The sequence below is a fragment of the Cupressus sempervirens genome, chromosome 4 (assembly GCF_028749045.1).
Source record: "Cupressus sempervirens isolate cs-2001-9-10 chromosome 4, ASM2874904v1, whole genome shotgun sequence".
NCBI classification, from domain to species: domain Eukaryota; kingdom Viridiplantae; phylum Streptophyta; class Pinopsida; order Cupressales; family Cupressaceae; genus Cupressus; species Cupressus sempervirens.
The window spans coordinates 596,594,708-596,611,430 of record NC_143121.1 but is presented as its reverse complement, the minus strand read 5'-3'; the positions used below and the strand labels follow the sequence as shown (position 1 = coordinate 596,611,430).

Below are 16,723 nucleotides of genomic sequence, written 5' to 3'. Positions count from 1 at the left end.
TTCTGAAATGAGGGGACACAGTTTCCAATATGGCAAAAAGATTCCCATATTTGGAGAAACTAAAATACAAAGCAAGTAAAGTTTTATTGAGTAAATACAGTCTGCTGACTTTGCAATGAAAAAGGTCCCCAAGTTTAGCTCTCCAAACATTTTGACATTGATTTCCTTATAAAAAACTTATTTGATTTGTATGAACCAAATGAAACAGAATGGCTTAGTTCTGGAAAACAAAAAGTCTCCATGACATCCATGACAACAAGGATGTGACCCGGACCCAAGGACATCCCCGTTGGAACTCTAAGAATATGTTGTGCCTAGATGCATGAAAAATGTAATCCAAGCTTGCTCAATGTAATACTAAAGGCTGGTAATAAGCTTGATGAAGATAATTTTAGACTTACAAATAAAACAAATACAAGAGAAAAATAAAGTTAGAACATAAGTATATCTTTGACAACTACAAAAAAAGACAAAAACTGGCACAGTGACCATCATGAGGGAAATCCCATAGCTTTTTCAATTGCCACCGCTCCTTTTTCATAGAAATGCAAAAGCCAATGAGAGTAGGAATTAAAAAAAACTAAACTATAGAACCACTGGAAGAACCGGGGAGATTTCTTGACTGCAAGAAATAAATAAATTTGAAAATAAAACAAATGGCACCCTCGAGGGATCAAATCCAACAGCAAGATGGGTCAGATTAAGTTTCAAAAATTAGAGATATCTAAACAGGGTTTATTCCCTGATCAAACAAACCTTCACCCATCGGAACAGGAAAAATCTTTCAGTTCAGAATAACACAGATAAGTCACATTTGTTCATGAATGTTTTGTGCGTTTGCCGTCAACATTGGATTCCACTCCCCTACACATGATCGATGTATTTATCTTCTAAAATGGTTTCCATTCTTCTCTTAACGCAAAACAAAGTTCAACAAATCCAGTAAATTTTGTCCTGATTATTGTTTTTGTGGTTTCCACTGGTTAGTACTTTGGAATAGACCATTAGAATACAACTCTGTTATATCCTTTTATAATCCTATGGAAGATGCAACGTAGTCATTTTATTTTCGTTTTTCAAAGTCGTACCGCTCCTGCCAGAGTTTAAACCAAAACGTTGTCGTGATTGAATTTTTAGGTTTCCACGGGTAAGTTCTTTGGTACTCCGCACATCTATTGCAATGCAGCTATGCTATATCCGTCTATAGTACCAAGGAAGATATAAAACCGTTCTTTTTCTTCTGCTTTATTTTTTCAAGTCATAGTACTTCAGCATCCTGTCAGAGTTTCAACCTAGGTCTTCATTCTATCAGAAACTTCGCCCATACCAGTCAAGCCAGTACAACATTCGCTGAAACATACCACAGTAATTCGAAAAGAAATGTAAGAAAAGTTAACCCTAAATTTACTTATATCTACTTTACTGACAGCGAGATACATCAAGATATTTTACAATGTTCTGCCAGTATTAGACTCGGCCATTAAAACAAACAAAAAATCAATAAGCCTTAAAGAACAATTTATTTCGCTGCAGAATTTATTTCGTTGCAGAGTAAAAGTCAACAATATTTCTACTATCGATTTGCCTAAATTAACCTTTGTTACGCAGCAGCCCTGAAGTAAATATGAATGGGCTCTACACATATACAGATTTGAGTTACGCTGAAATTATTTTTAATTAAAAATGGCAGAAAACAATTCACGGAGAAGTTAACAAAGTGCAGAAATATGAATTATATTGAATTATAATTGCCCTAGGCGTAAAAGTTATTCATTGCCAAAAAAAATGCCATTTTCCTTTTGAGCTTAAATTATTGTGTATGACAAAGATCGGTAGAACGAAATCAAAACTCATTTGAACTGAGAAGAGTGGAATTTAGAACTTACTGCTTCTTTTCTTCCTTCGCAAATATATCATTTTTGAGAGAGCCCAAAGACGCCATGATCTAAATTCAAGAGAACGAGAGAGAGAAACTTAAACGATTAAAACCAGGGTGCCCGTCAGACAAGTAACTCGCGAAAAGAACGTTGAGTGATTTGGAAGCTCTTGCTGGGGCGAAAAAAAGTTTTGGATTTATTTTGATATTCTTTTACATTTTTTAAATTTTCTTAAATATTTGGTTTGGTTAGTCGTGTTAATGTGTCTATGATTTTAAGGATAATTTAGACCTCAAACTATTTTATACTAAAACAAATAAAAAATTGAAACATCGTAATGATCTAATTAATAAGCAATTGTTTGAAGTATGATATTACTATCTTAGGAGAAGAAATATCATGTGTCTCATGTTGAAACTGATATAGAAGAGGTCCAAAGATAAGTCCCAAATAGAAGATTTATCAAAAGTAATAAAAGTATAGCATGGTAGAAAAATGAGAATAATTGAAAAAAGGTAGAAAGTCATCTTTACTATAAGCATCCTAATATATAAGGTCTATTTTAGGAGAAACATTAACATCAATTTTCAACTCTCCCTCACAAAGAGAAAGAGCACAAAGAGAGTGAGGTTGAAATCATAGTCTTGCTCTAATAGTTCCTTAGAAGGCAATGTCATAGAGGACAAGGAAACATCACATATACTAAATTGATTTCTTTTAGCGGAGACATATTGTAGAGGATGTTGTTTTATGGTAAAGGGGATAGATTAGTGGTGTAAAAAAGCTTTAAACAACTTTTGCAGCATGAGGGAAATGCATACAAGGTAGAGCTAAATATGTAATGCTAAACAAGACTAATCTAGATGCACAAAGAAGTAATGAAGCAATTGAACTTCACAAGATAGCAAAATCTAACTCCAAAAAATCCAATAGAAGGGGGAAAGAGGTTGGGTTCACCAAAATGTTTAGGTGAAAAATGGAAGAGGGGAAATGGGACCTAGGCTTCCACATTTCACATTGGGTTCGCCAAAAAAATGGTGAAAAATGGAAGAGTGTGTTTAATAGGATAAAGGCCTCCACTTTTCACTCAAAAGCATTAAAATGTGTGTGTGAGTCTAGCATCTAACCCTACTTGATTAGTGGTGCAAAATCACCTATAGGGGTTTGGTACTACTATCTCATTCCAACCTAGTGCAAAGGTTGATTAGTAGTTCCTTCTACCCATACATGTTGTGAATCGCATCAGTCTAATGTCGAATCTAATCCCACCTCCTACCCACCTGCCTATAGAATGGTAGGGGGGTGGCCCAATGGGGTTAAATCTTTTTTTGCTTAAAGCAAGAGATGGGCAGTAAGGCCTTCATTCCCACATTAGGAGTTAGTTAGATTACTTGGGACATATTTCTCCCATAAATGGTGCCCTACTATCTCCCCACTATTCCAAAGGCCTTGCCTGATATGCTCGTAGAGAAGGAAAATTTCCAAGCTTAACCCTCTTTATCATTTGAATTAGATTAGCAAGACCCACGTAGAGGAAGGGATGTCAATATTGAATTAGAATCAAGCGAAAAGGGATATAATGCAAGAAAATGCTCTTTTTCATGTGTGTGATATGTCAATGTGATTGCACAATTGAACTAAATGACTAAGTATGAGATATAATGTGAATCGAATGCCAAATGTATGCAATCATCCCAATTAAGATATGCAATCAAATGTTTTAACTAAATTTTGAATTGAATGATAGAGTAATCACCTTGAAATGAGTAGAGGAAAGTGTCTTTTTTCTCTAAAAAGTGAAAATATGGACCTAATTTTGAAATTTCATTTGTGAATTCCTGAATAAATAAATAAATAAATAAAGTTCAAAAATGTTGTTTTCCATCGAGGCTCCAGGAATAGGTGAATCTAGAGGAAAAGTGTTTAGATGTCATTCCACAAAGTCATTGTATTCCTAGTACCTTGCAACTAGTTCAACCTGACTTTTTCTGAAAGCTCTTGGGGAGTTATTTCCATATATGCAATCACAATTCTACTAACATGATCCTATGCACATTAAATTTAGTTTTTGTTTTTGCGTGGATGAGGTTTTTCCTTGCTCGATCCCTAGATTGAAGAATCAACCTTGAAATTGAAATATAAATGTATGTAAAAGAAACAAGATAAATGTAAGTATTCACCTTGCTTGCAAAAAGCCTTTTCAATGAGGATTTATGTACTTGTGTGTTGTAGATGTTGAATTCACTATGTAGAATGTAGGATGTCTCCATAATTGCAATGGATCTATCAAAACCACATCATGGGGCCATTGATGTAAATGTGCATCAATGAAGAAGATGATGAATTCATCAATGCAGATCTCCTCCCTTGATGGCCAACAAAATGCTAGATCTTGAAGAGGAAATACCCACAAAGGTGTTGAAAGTCTATTGGGAAAACAAGATACTAAGAGGGGGGGTGAATCAAGATCTATCAAACTTTTAACCTTATAAAAAAATATCATACTAATATCTTTCACCACCAATCCTTATCTCATCAATATCATAAATCACATTAACATATACTACAATAATGTATAAGATCTAATCTACTTATTTCAACCATAAACATGAAAGTAAATGATCAACACATAACACAAGGATTTGGTAACCCAAAAACCCTCTAAGGTGAAGGCAAAACTAGGGTGGGGATGAGACCCACAAATATTCACTACCACAGTAATAAAGTTTTCATATTAGGGCTACAATTTTGATCACTTCTGATGATCTACCCTGTGAGGGGTTTGTCTTGCTAAGAGCTTACAAGACTTATTTAGTCTACCTTGACTAAAGGATTTAAAACTTACAAAAAAGTAAGCACTCCATTAAGATATTTGCATGGGTGTGTTAAGACCACTTTGTTAAGAGATTTACCCTGATTCACTTTGTTAAAAGATGTATCAATGCTTGATCCTTCAATTAGCACTATAATGCTCGATTACAAATCTCCTCTTTCCACTATCTAATCCTTCTCTGAACTAATATAACTTTATTCAACACTTCACTTCTATGCTTGGTCACTCTGCCTTGTTGCACCTTTAAGCTTTTGTTTGGCATCCAAACCTTGTAAACATGCATACACGCTCACCATACTGAACATAGGGTTCTAATCCTCCTTATATAACCAACTAGAGAAGGTTTTAGATCAAAAATAATGATCCAAATTTCTCCCTTTTGTTGCTTCAACCTTCCATTTTTTTTGAGTGGTTAAACTCCTTACACAGGGATTAATTATCCACATCAAAAATTGTAATCATCTCCTTGAATTACTCCTTGATCATTAAGACATGCATTAAGTCGACCAAAAATTGTTTACCTTGGTGTTCATGTAATTCTAAACAAATATGTTAATACTGGCTTGCTTGGCACATGAATAAGCTCGGTCATGACTAATATTTATGTTGTCCCTTGGCTTCTAAATGCTTGAGACTCACTGTCTAACTCAGCATGAATTGACTTTGTGTTTCTTGGCACAAACTAACTATTGTCTTACTTAACATGTATAGGAGCACTCGACGACCATAGAATTGCTCGGCAATAAGGATTGTTCATCCTTAATTGAAATATGAACAATTCTAAATACATTTCTTGACCTTTAATGGATGACTCGATTGCAGTGATGATAGACCAACACTACCAAATAAATGACTAAGTGTTTGACACTAATAGACAACAAACTAGAGGGATCAACAATCTCTCCCTTTGACATTAGTGGAAAAAACACTTTGTCATGATTCAACATTACATCTCAACATTGAAAATTGCACTCCCCTTAAACTATGACTCAGTCTTCATAAAGACTATAATATGTTCAACATATATACATGACTTACATACTCTGACTTCAAAATGAGTATCGATTACAAATTTTTCATAGAATGTACCTTTGATATCCATCTTCATACATTCCCCTTTAAGTTATGACTTGTTTCCCCATACATATATACATTCCCCCTTGTTTTTGTCACTTATGGTTGCTAGGGTGAAGGGGCCAAACTGTACTTCTCCAAAAATGGTTTGTGAAGATGTAGTATCATGGCTAGTGCATGATCCCAACCATTTCTAACTAATTCAAGTAGTTGAATCCTGATTTCTAGTGTTGTAACTGGATCAATTAAATTGATAGATGTTGGGAGATTTGGATCTCGTTGTACTACCTCCTTGGTTGATATAAGCTCTCTTTGTGTAACCTCTAAATGAGGTAACAACATTGTTTGAATGGAGATGAGCTTATCCCTTATTCTGCCATCATTTTCTGCTAGCTCAACTAATCTCTCTTGGGAAAAAGTTAATTTATTGAAATAATATGAACTAGAACTTGAGTCCATGTTCAAAGAATGTGTTAATGCTTTCAAATATAATTGTTATCTATCAATAAAACATTGATTCTCCTTTGTAAATAAGTCAACATCACACAACTTTTTGTACAAAGAAAGAATGTTCTTTACAACATCTTATGCTATATTTATTATATTTGACAAGTGTACTTGCCTTATTGCAATTTGATTAGAGATCCTTTCAATGACTTTCTTCTTAAATTTTTGGGAACTCCACTCCATCAGCATTTCATTAGCATCTATATCATCATTATGTATCTTCTCCACAATATGAACCAATTGAGCTATAACAGAAGCATTCTCATCAGAAATTTTCACATCAAATGCTTCAAGGAAAATGCCCTTAATCTTCTATAGCACTTGCTTTTGTTGTAGCTCTCTCCTCATTTCTTCATGTTTGGTACTTCTTGCCAAAAAATCTTGCAAAATTTCCATTTGTTCAAATGTCAGATTGTTAGTGTCATATTTGGGTATGACAATGACTTCGTCTGAGGAAACTGGCTTTCTAGGTGACCTTGTTTTCTTCTTCAACAATTTCTTCTTAGGTGTGCTACTACTTAGTGGTGCTAGCTGAAGTGAGTGTGATGAAACATCAACACTTGGTCTATGTGGCTCTTTTGTTCCACTATGATCCATACTTGTTGAGGTTGACTCCTTCTAAGTTACAATCACCCATTTTTTAGGTATACCACTTGGCTTGGCCTTATTTTGTGTAGAGAGTTATATACCCGATCTTGTCTTTGTTTATCCCTACTTTTGAATCTATAACCCAATCATTGCATCATTTTTTGTTGTCTCCTTATTTCCCTATATAAGAGTTCTTGAGACTAATGCTTCTATCTTACCAATAGTAGAATTATCTACTTGTGCATTCATCCCATCAATTTGACCCTTTGTGATTTGATTGGCATTAGTAGGCTCTTCACCTTTATTTTATTCAATTGTTGATCCACTTTGTTCCTTGACATCTATGACCAAAGTCTTTTGTTACATTTGTTCCAATTGTTCATTGAAATAAATAGTAACAATAGATTTTTCTTCACTAATTGATACAATTACTTGTTGTTATGTTCCTTGTTCTCCTATCTTGGGATATTCCTTGATTTGAACTAATTCTAGATTGGATGTATCAATCAAAGTGTCCTTGATAGATTTTGGAGCTCATTCTCCTTATTTTGGCTTGGCAGACACTATCTTTTTTGGCTCAGTTAACATTGGAGTCACATTAGGAGTTTCATCCTCAATGGTGATTGTCTCTGTTTATTTTTCCTTAATTTTGAGCCATCTTTTCTATAGTCTCTACATATTGTTCAACATCACCAAATAGATCCTCTATATTATCCAATTATATTTTCTCATTTTCTTCTAGTTTGTTCCTCTACAGTTGGTGTCAACAATCCAAATACTTTCTTCCACACCAACTTTCTCTCTTGTACCACTTCCTCAATTATGTTTCTCAAAATTGTGTAAGCTCTTGTCTTGGGTACAAATGTCTTTGCATAACCTCTTATGGCTATAGACATATGAGTCTTCCCTATATTTGGTATTGTTTGGGCTAGATTTGTTTCCCTTAATTGTCTCTCAGTAGACAACGCCCATTTCCATTTAAAATTTTGTTTTTTATACAAATCCTCTGGCAGTGCTTTGCCTAACTCAATGGGAGTATACTTGAAATTTACCTTCATATCCAAAACTACTAGTTCTAATTTTTCTTTTTCTCCTTTATCTAAAAAACTATATTTTACATGCTTAAATCCAGAAAGGCCTGATGAACTCTAAATATTTTCACATTCCTTGCCTATATCCCAAGGAGTTTTTCTGGGCACAATCTAAAATTTACTTAGATCATATGATTATTTCCTTTTTCCCTCATCATCCTCCTCTTCATCATTAGGCTTTATAGTAAGCTTCCTCCTTGGTTTCTTCTTTTGACCTTGCTCGTTCTCTTTGGCCTCTAGTTTCCTTTTCTTAGGAGACTTGCCCTTAACTAGGTTGGTGATATTCACAGTTCCTTTCTTGGGCTTGACATCTACAAGAGATGTTGCCTTTGATCCTTGTCTTGTTACTCTTCTTTGAATGGAGAAGGGTGGTGTAACCACTTTCTTCAAGCTCCTCTTGACCTTAGGATGAACAATTACTATTTTTTTGCCTTTTGGTTCCTAATGCTTGACAACCACCAATTTTTTACCCTTTGGTTCATCTTCTTCATCATCACTCTCTTGGTCTTCCCCTTTACCTTTTGTAATTTGCAGGAGTACCTATCCAAGTTTTCCTTCTAAATCTTCTATCATTTTCTTTCTTTTTATATCCATCTTTGGAACCTCTGTCTACGTCATCATCTTGATCTTTGCAATTTAATATGTGTTGAATAGCTTGGAATTCTTATCAATTTCTTCTGATAATAATGTTGTTTTTGGTGCAAACACTTCATCAATATTGACTTGATATTGCATAGGCCTCAACCATGTAATCCTTGGTATGATATCTTGAGCATAGGTGTAGTTGGTGTCCATCACAAAGCATATATGATCATAATAATGATCAACAACTAACTTAGAAATTCTCATCCTATTCTTCATTTTTTTCTTGAATTTGTCAAAATAACCATCCAAAATTGTTTCAAAATTCTCAACTAATTACTCAATGTAACCATTAATCTTCTTGGTTATAGGCCTGGTCTTGTCCCAAACTACTTCACCAATGGTAGGAAATGAATTTTGTACATAAAAGAATATGCACAAGATAAGTGAGCCAAACTTATATGAAGCATTTTTTGCTTTTCTTATGGTTCCTAGATTCTCTACTAGTTGAGTCAACTGCAACTCGGCCAAATTATAGTCGTGGTCCTTCTTGACAATTTTGTAACCAAACTATACAAGGTACATTATTTAGTCGGCTTGATTGAAAGGAATTTATGAGAAATTACCCTAGGTCAAAACTCTATAACAAGATCATCAATACCATCAATTGATCTTCCTCAACCACTCCATTTTTCCTTGGTAAGTTGGCTTGACATCGCACACTCTTCACTTTGTCTATTGTAGGGTATCTAGTGACTTGGTGGATGATTGATTTTGTAATCTTAATTGACCCTTTTTCTAGCCACAACTTCATATCATGTATTCTGCTCAAGACTATTTTGATCCACTCAACCTTGAAGACTTTAAGAATAGGGCATGGGTAAGCCCTTTCTTGGCAACTAGTATGTTTTCTTCCTTCAAAAATTCATTACCGCATAGCTTTTCATATGCATTCCTCAGTTCAAAATCTCTTATTTCTCCAATCTTGTACATCTAACAAGATCACACATTGTGTACCATAATAACTCGCAAAGGGATAGATGACAACACCCTAGATGCATGTCCAGTCATCACGATCTTAGGATAAGCCTTGAATTTATATGGGAGGCATGTATCATTTCACACAATTTGAACCTTACAATCCTTCAATACCTCCTTCTTTCCAAATAAAAATGCAAAAGATGCCATTTCAAACTAGGGTTTTCAAAATTTAAAATAATTTCACAAAGTAACCAAACTTGATTCAAATTTGCTTCACAAACTTACAATATTTTGCCAACAAAACACACTATATCTCTACAAAATCCACACAAATCATTTTGGAATCACCTTTGAATTTCTCTACAAACTCTAAATCGCTAAGTGCGTGAAAAATGATCACAAAATTCACTATATACCCTCAAATGGTCAAAATACCCTTGTATTTAATGTTCCATACATATAGTAGGTATATACATGGTGTATGATAGTTGTCTCAGCATCCAGTGACAACTCAGTGTTCATTCACTAGATCAGTCAATATTGGAGCTTAGTCAACATATTGACTTTGTCATGATAACCATCAAAACTAATGTTTGACATCAACTATGCTCCAACTTAGTATATGTTTACTTCACTCGACTCACACTTCATAACTATCCTAATGCATATTATCTCATGTGGATATGGACTTCACCTCATCACATGTTAGGAATTGATGTATGATAAATTATTTGAAATACAATCTCTCACATACCTTCTTTGCTTAGTTTGAAGTAGTGTGATCACTACATCCATTGAATTGGGTGATCTTAGCTTCACTATTTTTACTAGTGTTGCCTTCATCCTTGTTTCTTTGTGTTCGATTCATCTCATTCTTTGTCAATTCTACATAAACTTTGCCTTTTCCTTCGTTGTGTTCATTTCTTGGTGTTGGTGTTTAGGTTCTACAATTTTTGCTCAAATATCCAATCTTATGACAACTATAGGAAACTATACTTCCATTCATCCAACTCTTGGATTTTCCTCTGAAATGTGTTTTGATACGATTTTTTGCAATATGACCATATTCACCACAATAATGACAATTATACCATGTGTTGTAATCCCAATTGTAGGAGTTACAATGATTAGGTGCATTTTCTTGCTTCTTGGTTGTCCAATTAGGTTTTGCCTTTGATCTACATTCTTGGGCTTTGTGTCCATACTCCTAAAAATTGTATAAATAACCTTCAAATCTAGATGCAACTAGCATATTGCAAACTTTGGATCTACAACCACGTGCTTGATGTCCTTTTTTCTTTCAATTAAAATGATTACCAATAAATTTAGGCTTAGGCTTTTGCTTACTAGTCTTGCTTTTACAAATATTTGTTGTATGACCCAATTTCCCAGAATGATAACAAGTAGGTTTGTTGTTCTTTGGCTTTGCATTCCTCCATTTGCTACCATTTGATGATTCTCCTTCCTCGGTAGATGATAGGTGCTCAACATAGCCTAGACCAGATGTATCATGAGGTCTTTTATGTGATCTCATCAATTATTTGTAGTATCTCACAACTTCTTTGGGTTTGTCCAACCTTTCAGTGAATTACTTCTTAGATCTCAACTCATTCCTCAGATGATCATTCTAAGATTTCAAATTTACAATCTCCACATCTTTTCTATTCAATTCTTTATTTGCACACAACAATTGATTGAAACATATCAAATTGCTTATCTATGAGTTTATACATATCATATGTTCTTTCATCAAGTCTTGTGGCTCATTGTCTCTTTTCTTCATCATCCATTGTCTTATCTTCCTCAGCATTCTTTTCCTATTTAGCCACTTCACATAGTCTTACTAATTGGATTTCATGCTCTCTTTTCAGTCCTTTTATCTCATCATTCAGTGTATTATGCCTTCCAACAAATCTACTATTATTGCATTACTTGTACTTGAATTTTCATCATCAAGTAATCCTCTAGTGACTTCTTGTTAATATTGTGTATCATTTTGGTGAATTTCCAACTCCTTCCTTTTCTTTAAAGTTGCTATAGTGCAAGTTGTATATCAAGTTTATGGTTTTCAATGATCTTTCCCAACTTACAAGCCTCCATCTCCAAGATCTTAACTCTCAAGTGATTAGACTTCTGCCAAGAGAACAAAGCTCTGATACCAATTATTGGAAGTCTATCAGGAAAATAAGATACTAAGAAGGGGGTGGTGGTGGGGGTGGGGGTGAATCGGGATCTATAAAACTTTTAACCTTCTAAACAATTATCAAACTAATATCTTTCACCAGTAATCCTCGTCTTATCAATAACACAAATCACATAAACATACATTGTAATGATGTATATGTTAGAATCAATTATTCAATTGCATATTGTCATTGATGTTACAAAAATGTCAAGCTTTAATGGAGCATAGTTAGTGTAAGCCGAGCTCATTCAAGCACCAAAGGAGATTCTAGTATTAGCCAAGCAAAAGTCAGTATCAATTGAGTTTGATTGGTCTACAAAGAAGTCAGTGTCAACTGATTTTGGTTAGTCATCGAAGGAAGTTTAGTACTAACCGAGTGTTCAATCTAGTATTAGTTGACTAAGAGAAAATTACTCTTATTAATTATTTGGTTAATACAAGCTGATTATATGGATGTTTATTGTTGTTTTGAAAGGATTTACGAGTTGACTTTTCCTAGATTATGATATATAAGAAAGGTCAAGTTGTGAAGACAAGAGAGATATCAAGCTAAGTATGAAAGAGATGGATATGTGAGCGAAGACAAGGAAGAACAAAAAATGTGAAAGTTAAGCTGCAAGGAAACATCTAATTAGGAAGGATCTAGAGGTCAAGCCAGAGAAGTGATCTAAATCTACAAAGTTAGTTGCCTCAACAATTAGGTCAATCATTGTTACTCTCTAACAAGAGTGCTGAAGAAATCTCTTAAAAGAGTTTACTTAATAATCATTTTGTAAATCCTCTAACAAGGTAGCATTTCTTGATTGAAGTGTCTAAAGACATCTAATAAGGCCACTCTTAACAGGGTGATTCAGATCCTTTAAAGGGTCACACTTAACTGTGTGTTTTGTAACCTTTAATAGGGTTGACTCCTAACAAGGCTCACTTCAGAAGAGTGAAAAATTGTAACTAGTTGCATTGGTGATTTTTCCCAAATTGGGTTTCCATGTTGAATCTTGGTGTCTCATGTGTTCATGTTATTTTCTTTATGGTTTATGGTTCTGCAACTAAGTTACTAAAGGTTAATATAGATTAATATATCAAAATTGCTTTGTTAATCAAGTTATAGTAAATATCTAGTTCTAACCGAGTAAAGCAAGAATTTGGATTGTTACGTAAAAGTTTTTATTGACGTCTAAGGGACTTGGATTTATTTTTGTGGTAATGGATTCACCCCTCCCCTCTTAGTTACTCATCTTATATTTCCAACAATATCATATCTAATTTGTTGATCAAACTGTAAACATGAAAGTAAATGATCAAAACCAAAACAAAAAGATTTGGTAACCTGGAAACCCTCCAAAGTGAAGGTAAAACTAGGGTGGGGATGAGACCCACAAATCTTCACTACTATAGCAACAAATTTCACCTATTAGGGATTTTTTTTATCACTTCTGATGATCTACCTTGTGAGGTGTTTTCCTTGTTAAGATCTTACAAGACTTATTCAGTCTACCTTGATTAAAGGATTTAAAACTTACAATGAAGTAAGTACTCTATTAAGATATTTATATAAGCTTGTTAGGATAACTCTATTAAGAGATTTACCTTGATTCACTCTGCTAAAAGATGTATCAATACACGATCCTTTGGTTAACACTATAATGCTTGATTTCTTATCTCCTCTTTCCATTGTTTGATCCTTCACTTATCTGATATAACTTTTTATGCACTTCGCTACTTTGCTTGGTCACTTTGCCTTGTTTCTCCTTCAAAATTTTCTTCGGTATCTAAACTTTGTACATGTGCATACAAACTCACCATTCTAAAAATAGAGTTTAGATCCTCCTTATATAACCAACTAAAGGTTCTAGAACATGATCAACGATCCAGATTTCTCCCTTTTCTCACTTAAACCTTCCATTTTTCTGATTGGTTAAACTCCTTTCATAGGGATTAATGATCCATGTCAAAATGCATAATAATATCCTTGAGTTACTCCTTGGTCATTAAAACATGCATTTATTTGGCCAAAAAATGTTTACCTTAGTGTTTGTGCAATTCCAAACAAATATGTTAATACTGGCTTGCTCAACACATGAACACTTTGATGCTCAGTCATGACTAATTTTCATGTTGTCCCTCAGCTTCTAAATGTTCATCACTCACTATATAACTCAGCATGAATTGACTATGTGTTGCTCAACACAAATCTACTTCTATCTTACTTGACATGTATAGGAGCACTTGACGACCATAGTATTGCTCATCCTTAACTAAAATATGAACAATTCTAAATGCATTGCTCAACATTTAATGGATAGCTTGGTCGCAGTATGATTGACCTACTTTGTCAAATAAATGACTAAGTATTTGACACTAAAAGACAAAAAACTATAGGGATCAACAAAAAGATCCTTGAAAACTTGAGTGCCTTGAATGCTTGAAGAAGACTTGCCTTCTTGAATGTTTGAAACACTTGAATGGATTGATTTCCTTGAATGCTTGAAGAATATTTGCTTTCTTGAATATATGAACACTTGAATGCATTGAGTGCCTTGATTGCTAATGGATGTGTCTTCTTGTGTGTCTTGTGGATGTGAAAATGGAGATCCCAAGCTTCCTTTTATACTAGTTTTCAAGTGAAAAAATAAAGCGAGACAACTGGAGATCAAAAAATAATAATTGGAAACCCTAAGGCATCCTAGGCCTAAGGCCTCTTTCCCTCGAGGAAGTCAACCTAAGAAAATAGGTCAACCAAGGGAAGGGCCTAGAAAGAGATCATGGTTGTCTTCGAGAGAGTGTAGACAAAATCAGGAAAGCTAGAAATTAATAGGAGAATGAGAACATTGAGCATGGGTCCATCCATGATCCATGAAGTGCAAAAAAACTTGTAACAAAGAATATAACCATTTCCACATAACCCATAATAGATCTAAAATAAGATTGTAATTGAAATCCACATGCAAGAGAATAGACAACATACCCACAACAATGTGACACAAGATATACCTTGGGAAACCCTCATTGAGGGAAAAAACCCAACCTCCAAAAGCATTCATCACTATTTATTATTTAGCAAAAATACCATTGCAATACAACCATGGAAACCTTCAAAGCCATAGCCACTACCAAGCAATCCATGTGAACAAGAATGAATCCACACATCCCATGTCATGCTTCCAACCTTCACAAATGCTCCCTTGGCTAACCTATCAAGCCTTGTTTCTCTTGACTCTTTCCCTTTTTGCCTTCTCTCTTCTCACTCTCACACAACAACTACTCTTGTGGCTGCTTATATAGTTGCAAGTTCCACAAAATCCACCAAGTGGTATTACATAAACCATGTGTTAAAACCTTGTGCTACCTAACCTATTGACCCCACATTTAATATTGGAAATTCAATTCTTTTCCCCAATATTAAATAATTACATGAAACATTATCACAATGTAACAATGCAACTCATCAAGTATATCCCATGGAAATTGTTACATGTTGCACATCCATCTAGGTGCAACATTACATAATAATATAATATAATATAATATAATATAACAATATTATGCAATGTGTGCAATACCCATTATCTCAACAATCTCCCACTTGTTGTATATATTACATAGGGTCAATTTGTAGCCACATAAATGAACAAGGGAACAATCCCTCCCAACACATCCACCATCATGGATCAAAGTACATCATGTGTTCCATCCTGGTACCTGCAACAAAATCAAAGTATCCAACATCTCAAACATGAATGAAGCCACCTCCTATTATGCCACTGCTACTGGACATACATAAAATCCATCCAAAGAGAAAGCCACCCAACTTGTCACATTAGAAGATCATAAAATCTTGTACCAACTGAAATGCGAAGCACAAAAACTTGATCCAAAGGTAATCACATATATATTTAGTTGTCAAAATATCCATAGCTGAAATAACACCTATAGCAAGTACCAAACCCATCCAACTATCCATACCTCCAAAGGTATCCAAGTGAATCTCACATCATCAACATATCCAATCTATAACCTGCAATCACAAGCCTCAAGAGCAATACCTGCCACATATATACCAAGAAGCTCCCACTACAAAAGATAATGTCAAATCTATAACCAATCCACTCACAACATCTTAAAGAAGTGAATCCATGTAGTATCAGGGACATTCACAATACATAAACCAATAACATGCAAGAACAACTCTCATAACAAGTCTCCAAAACTCTCCCAACCTCTCCACAACCAACAAAGGAAAGAGATAAAGAAATAACTATGCCATCTCTCACATGACATACATAAGCACAAATCAGTGATCACAATCTCTAACCAATCTCAAATCCAATATGGGAAAAATGAACATCCAAGAAGATAACCAAGACCAAAGAGAGACCATGCAAATCATAACCTGTATCATGTCTTTCTACACATACTCTAGATGTAACTTGTGTAAGTATGATCTCCTCCACAAAACCCCAACAAGAAGCCTCAACAACACCCAAACCATACCATATAACTAATCATGGATGTAAGCCTCTCACAAGAAGATCAAACTCATAAACCATTCCTAAAACAAGAAATATGCCCAATATAAAACCATCTCCCAAACTCAACCAACATAATAAAATATAAAAATAGAGATAACCATTACTAAACCATCTCTCAAATGAACCCTCTAGAACTAACTCATGTACCATAGCTTAAGATCCATATCCATGAAAGAGGAGCATAAACATAAAATGCACCTGAGAGAAACAATGGGCTATACTTCTCAAGTAGCAAGTCGCCAAGTAGACCAAGAGTGGGGAATGAGAATGCTCATCAAGATATCCAAGTCTCCAACCAAGACTCATCTAAGAACAATATCCTCTTAGGTCCATATCAGGTGAATGCCCCTCAAACTTCTTGTTGAAACCATCAACCATCCCAACAAAAACTTCTCTAATCAAAGAGAAATCAGCATTACCACCATCTTTAAGTATCCATGAGCACCAATAACCAAAGTATCCAGCTTATGATCAAT

General features: G+C 34.6%; 1 protein-coding gene across 3 annotated transcripts in view; it reads right to left on the bottom strand.

Moving 5' to 3' along the window:
- Positions 1-2,085, bottom strand: part of LOC149562621 (folate-sensitive fragile site protein) — a 171,672-nt gene extending 169,587 nt beyond the window's left edge. For 2 of the 3 annotated variants that reach the window (XM_089826096.1, XM_089826098.1), the window contains exon 1: positions 1,887-2,068. In XM_089826096.1, coding sequence (XP_089682222.1) covers positions 1,887-1,942 — 56 coding nt within the window. In that variant the 5' untranslated portion in view covers positions 1,943-2,068. Of the gene's footprint in view, positions 1-1,886 lie in introns of all 3 variants that reach the window. The other variant, XM_089826097.1, reaches the window with a different exon arrangement.
- Between the last annotated feature and the right edge of the window lie 14,638 nt (positions 2,086-16,723).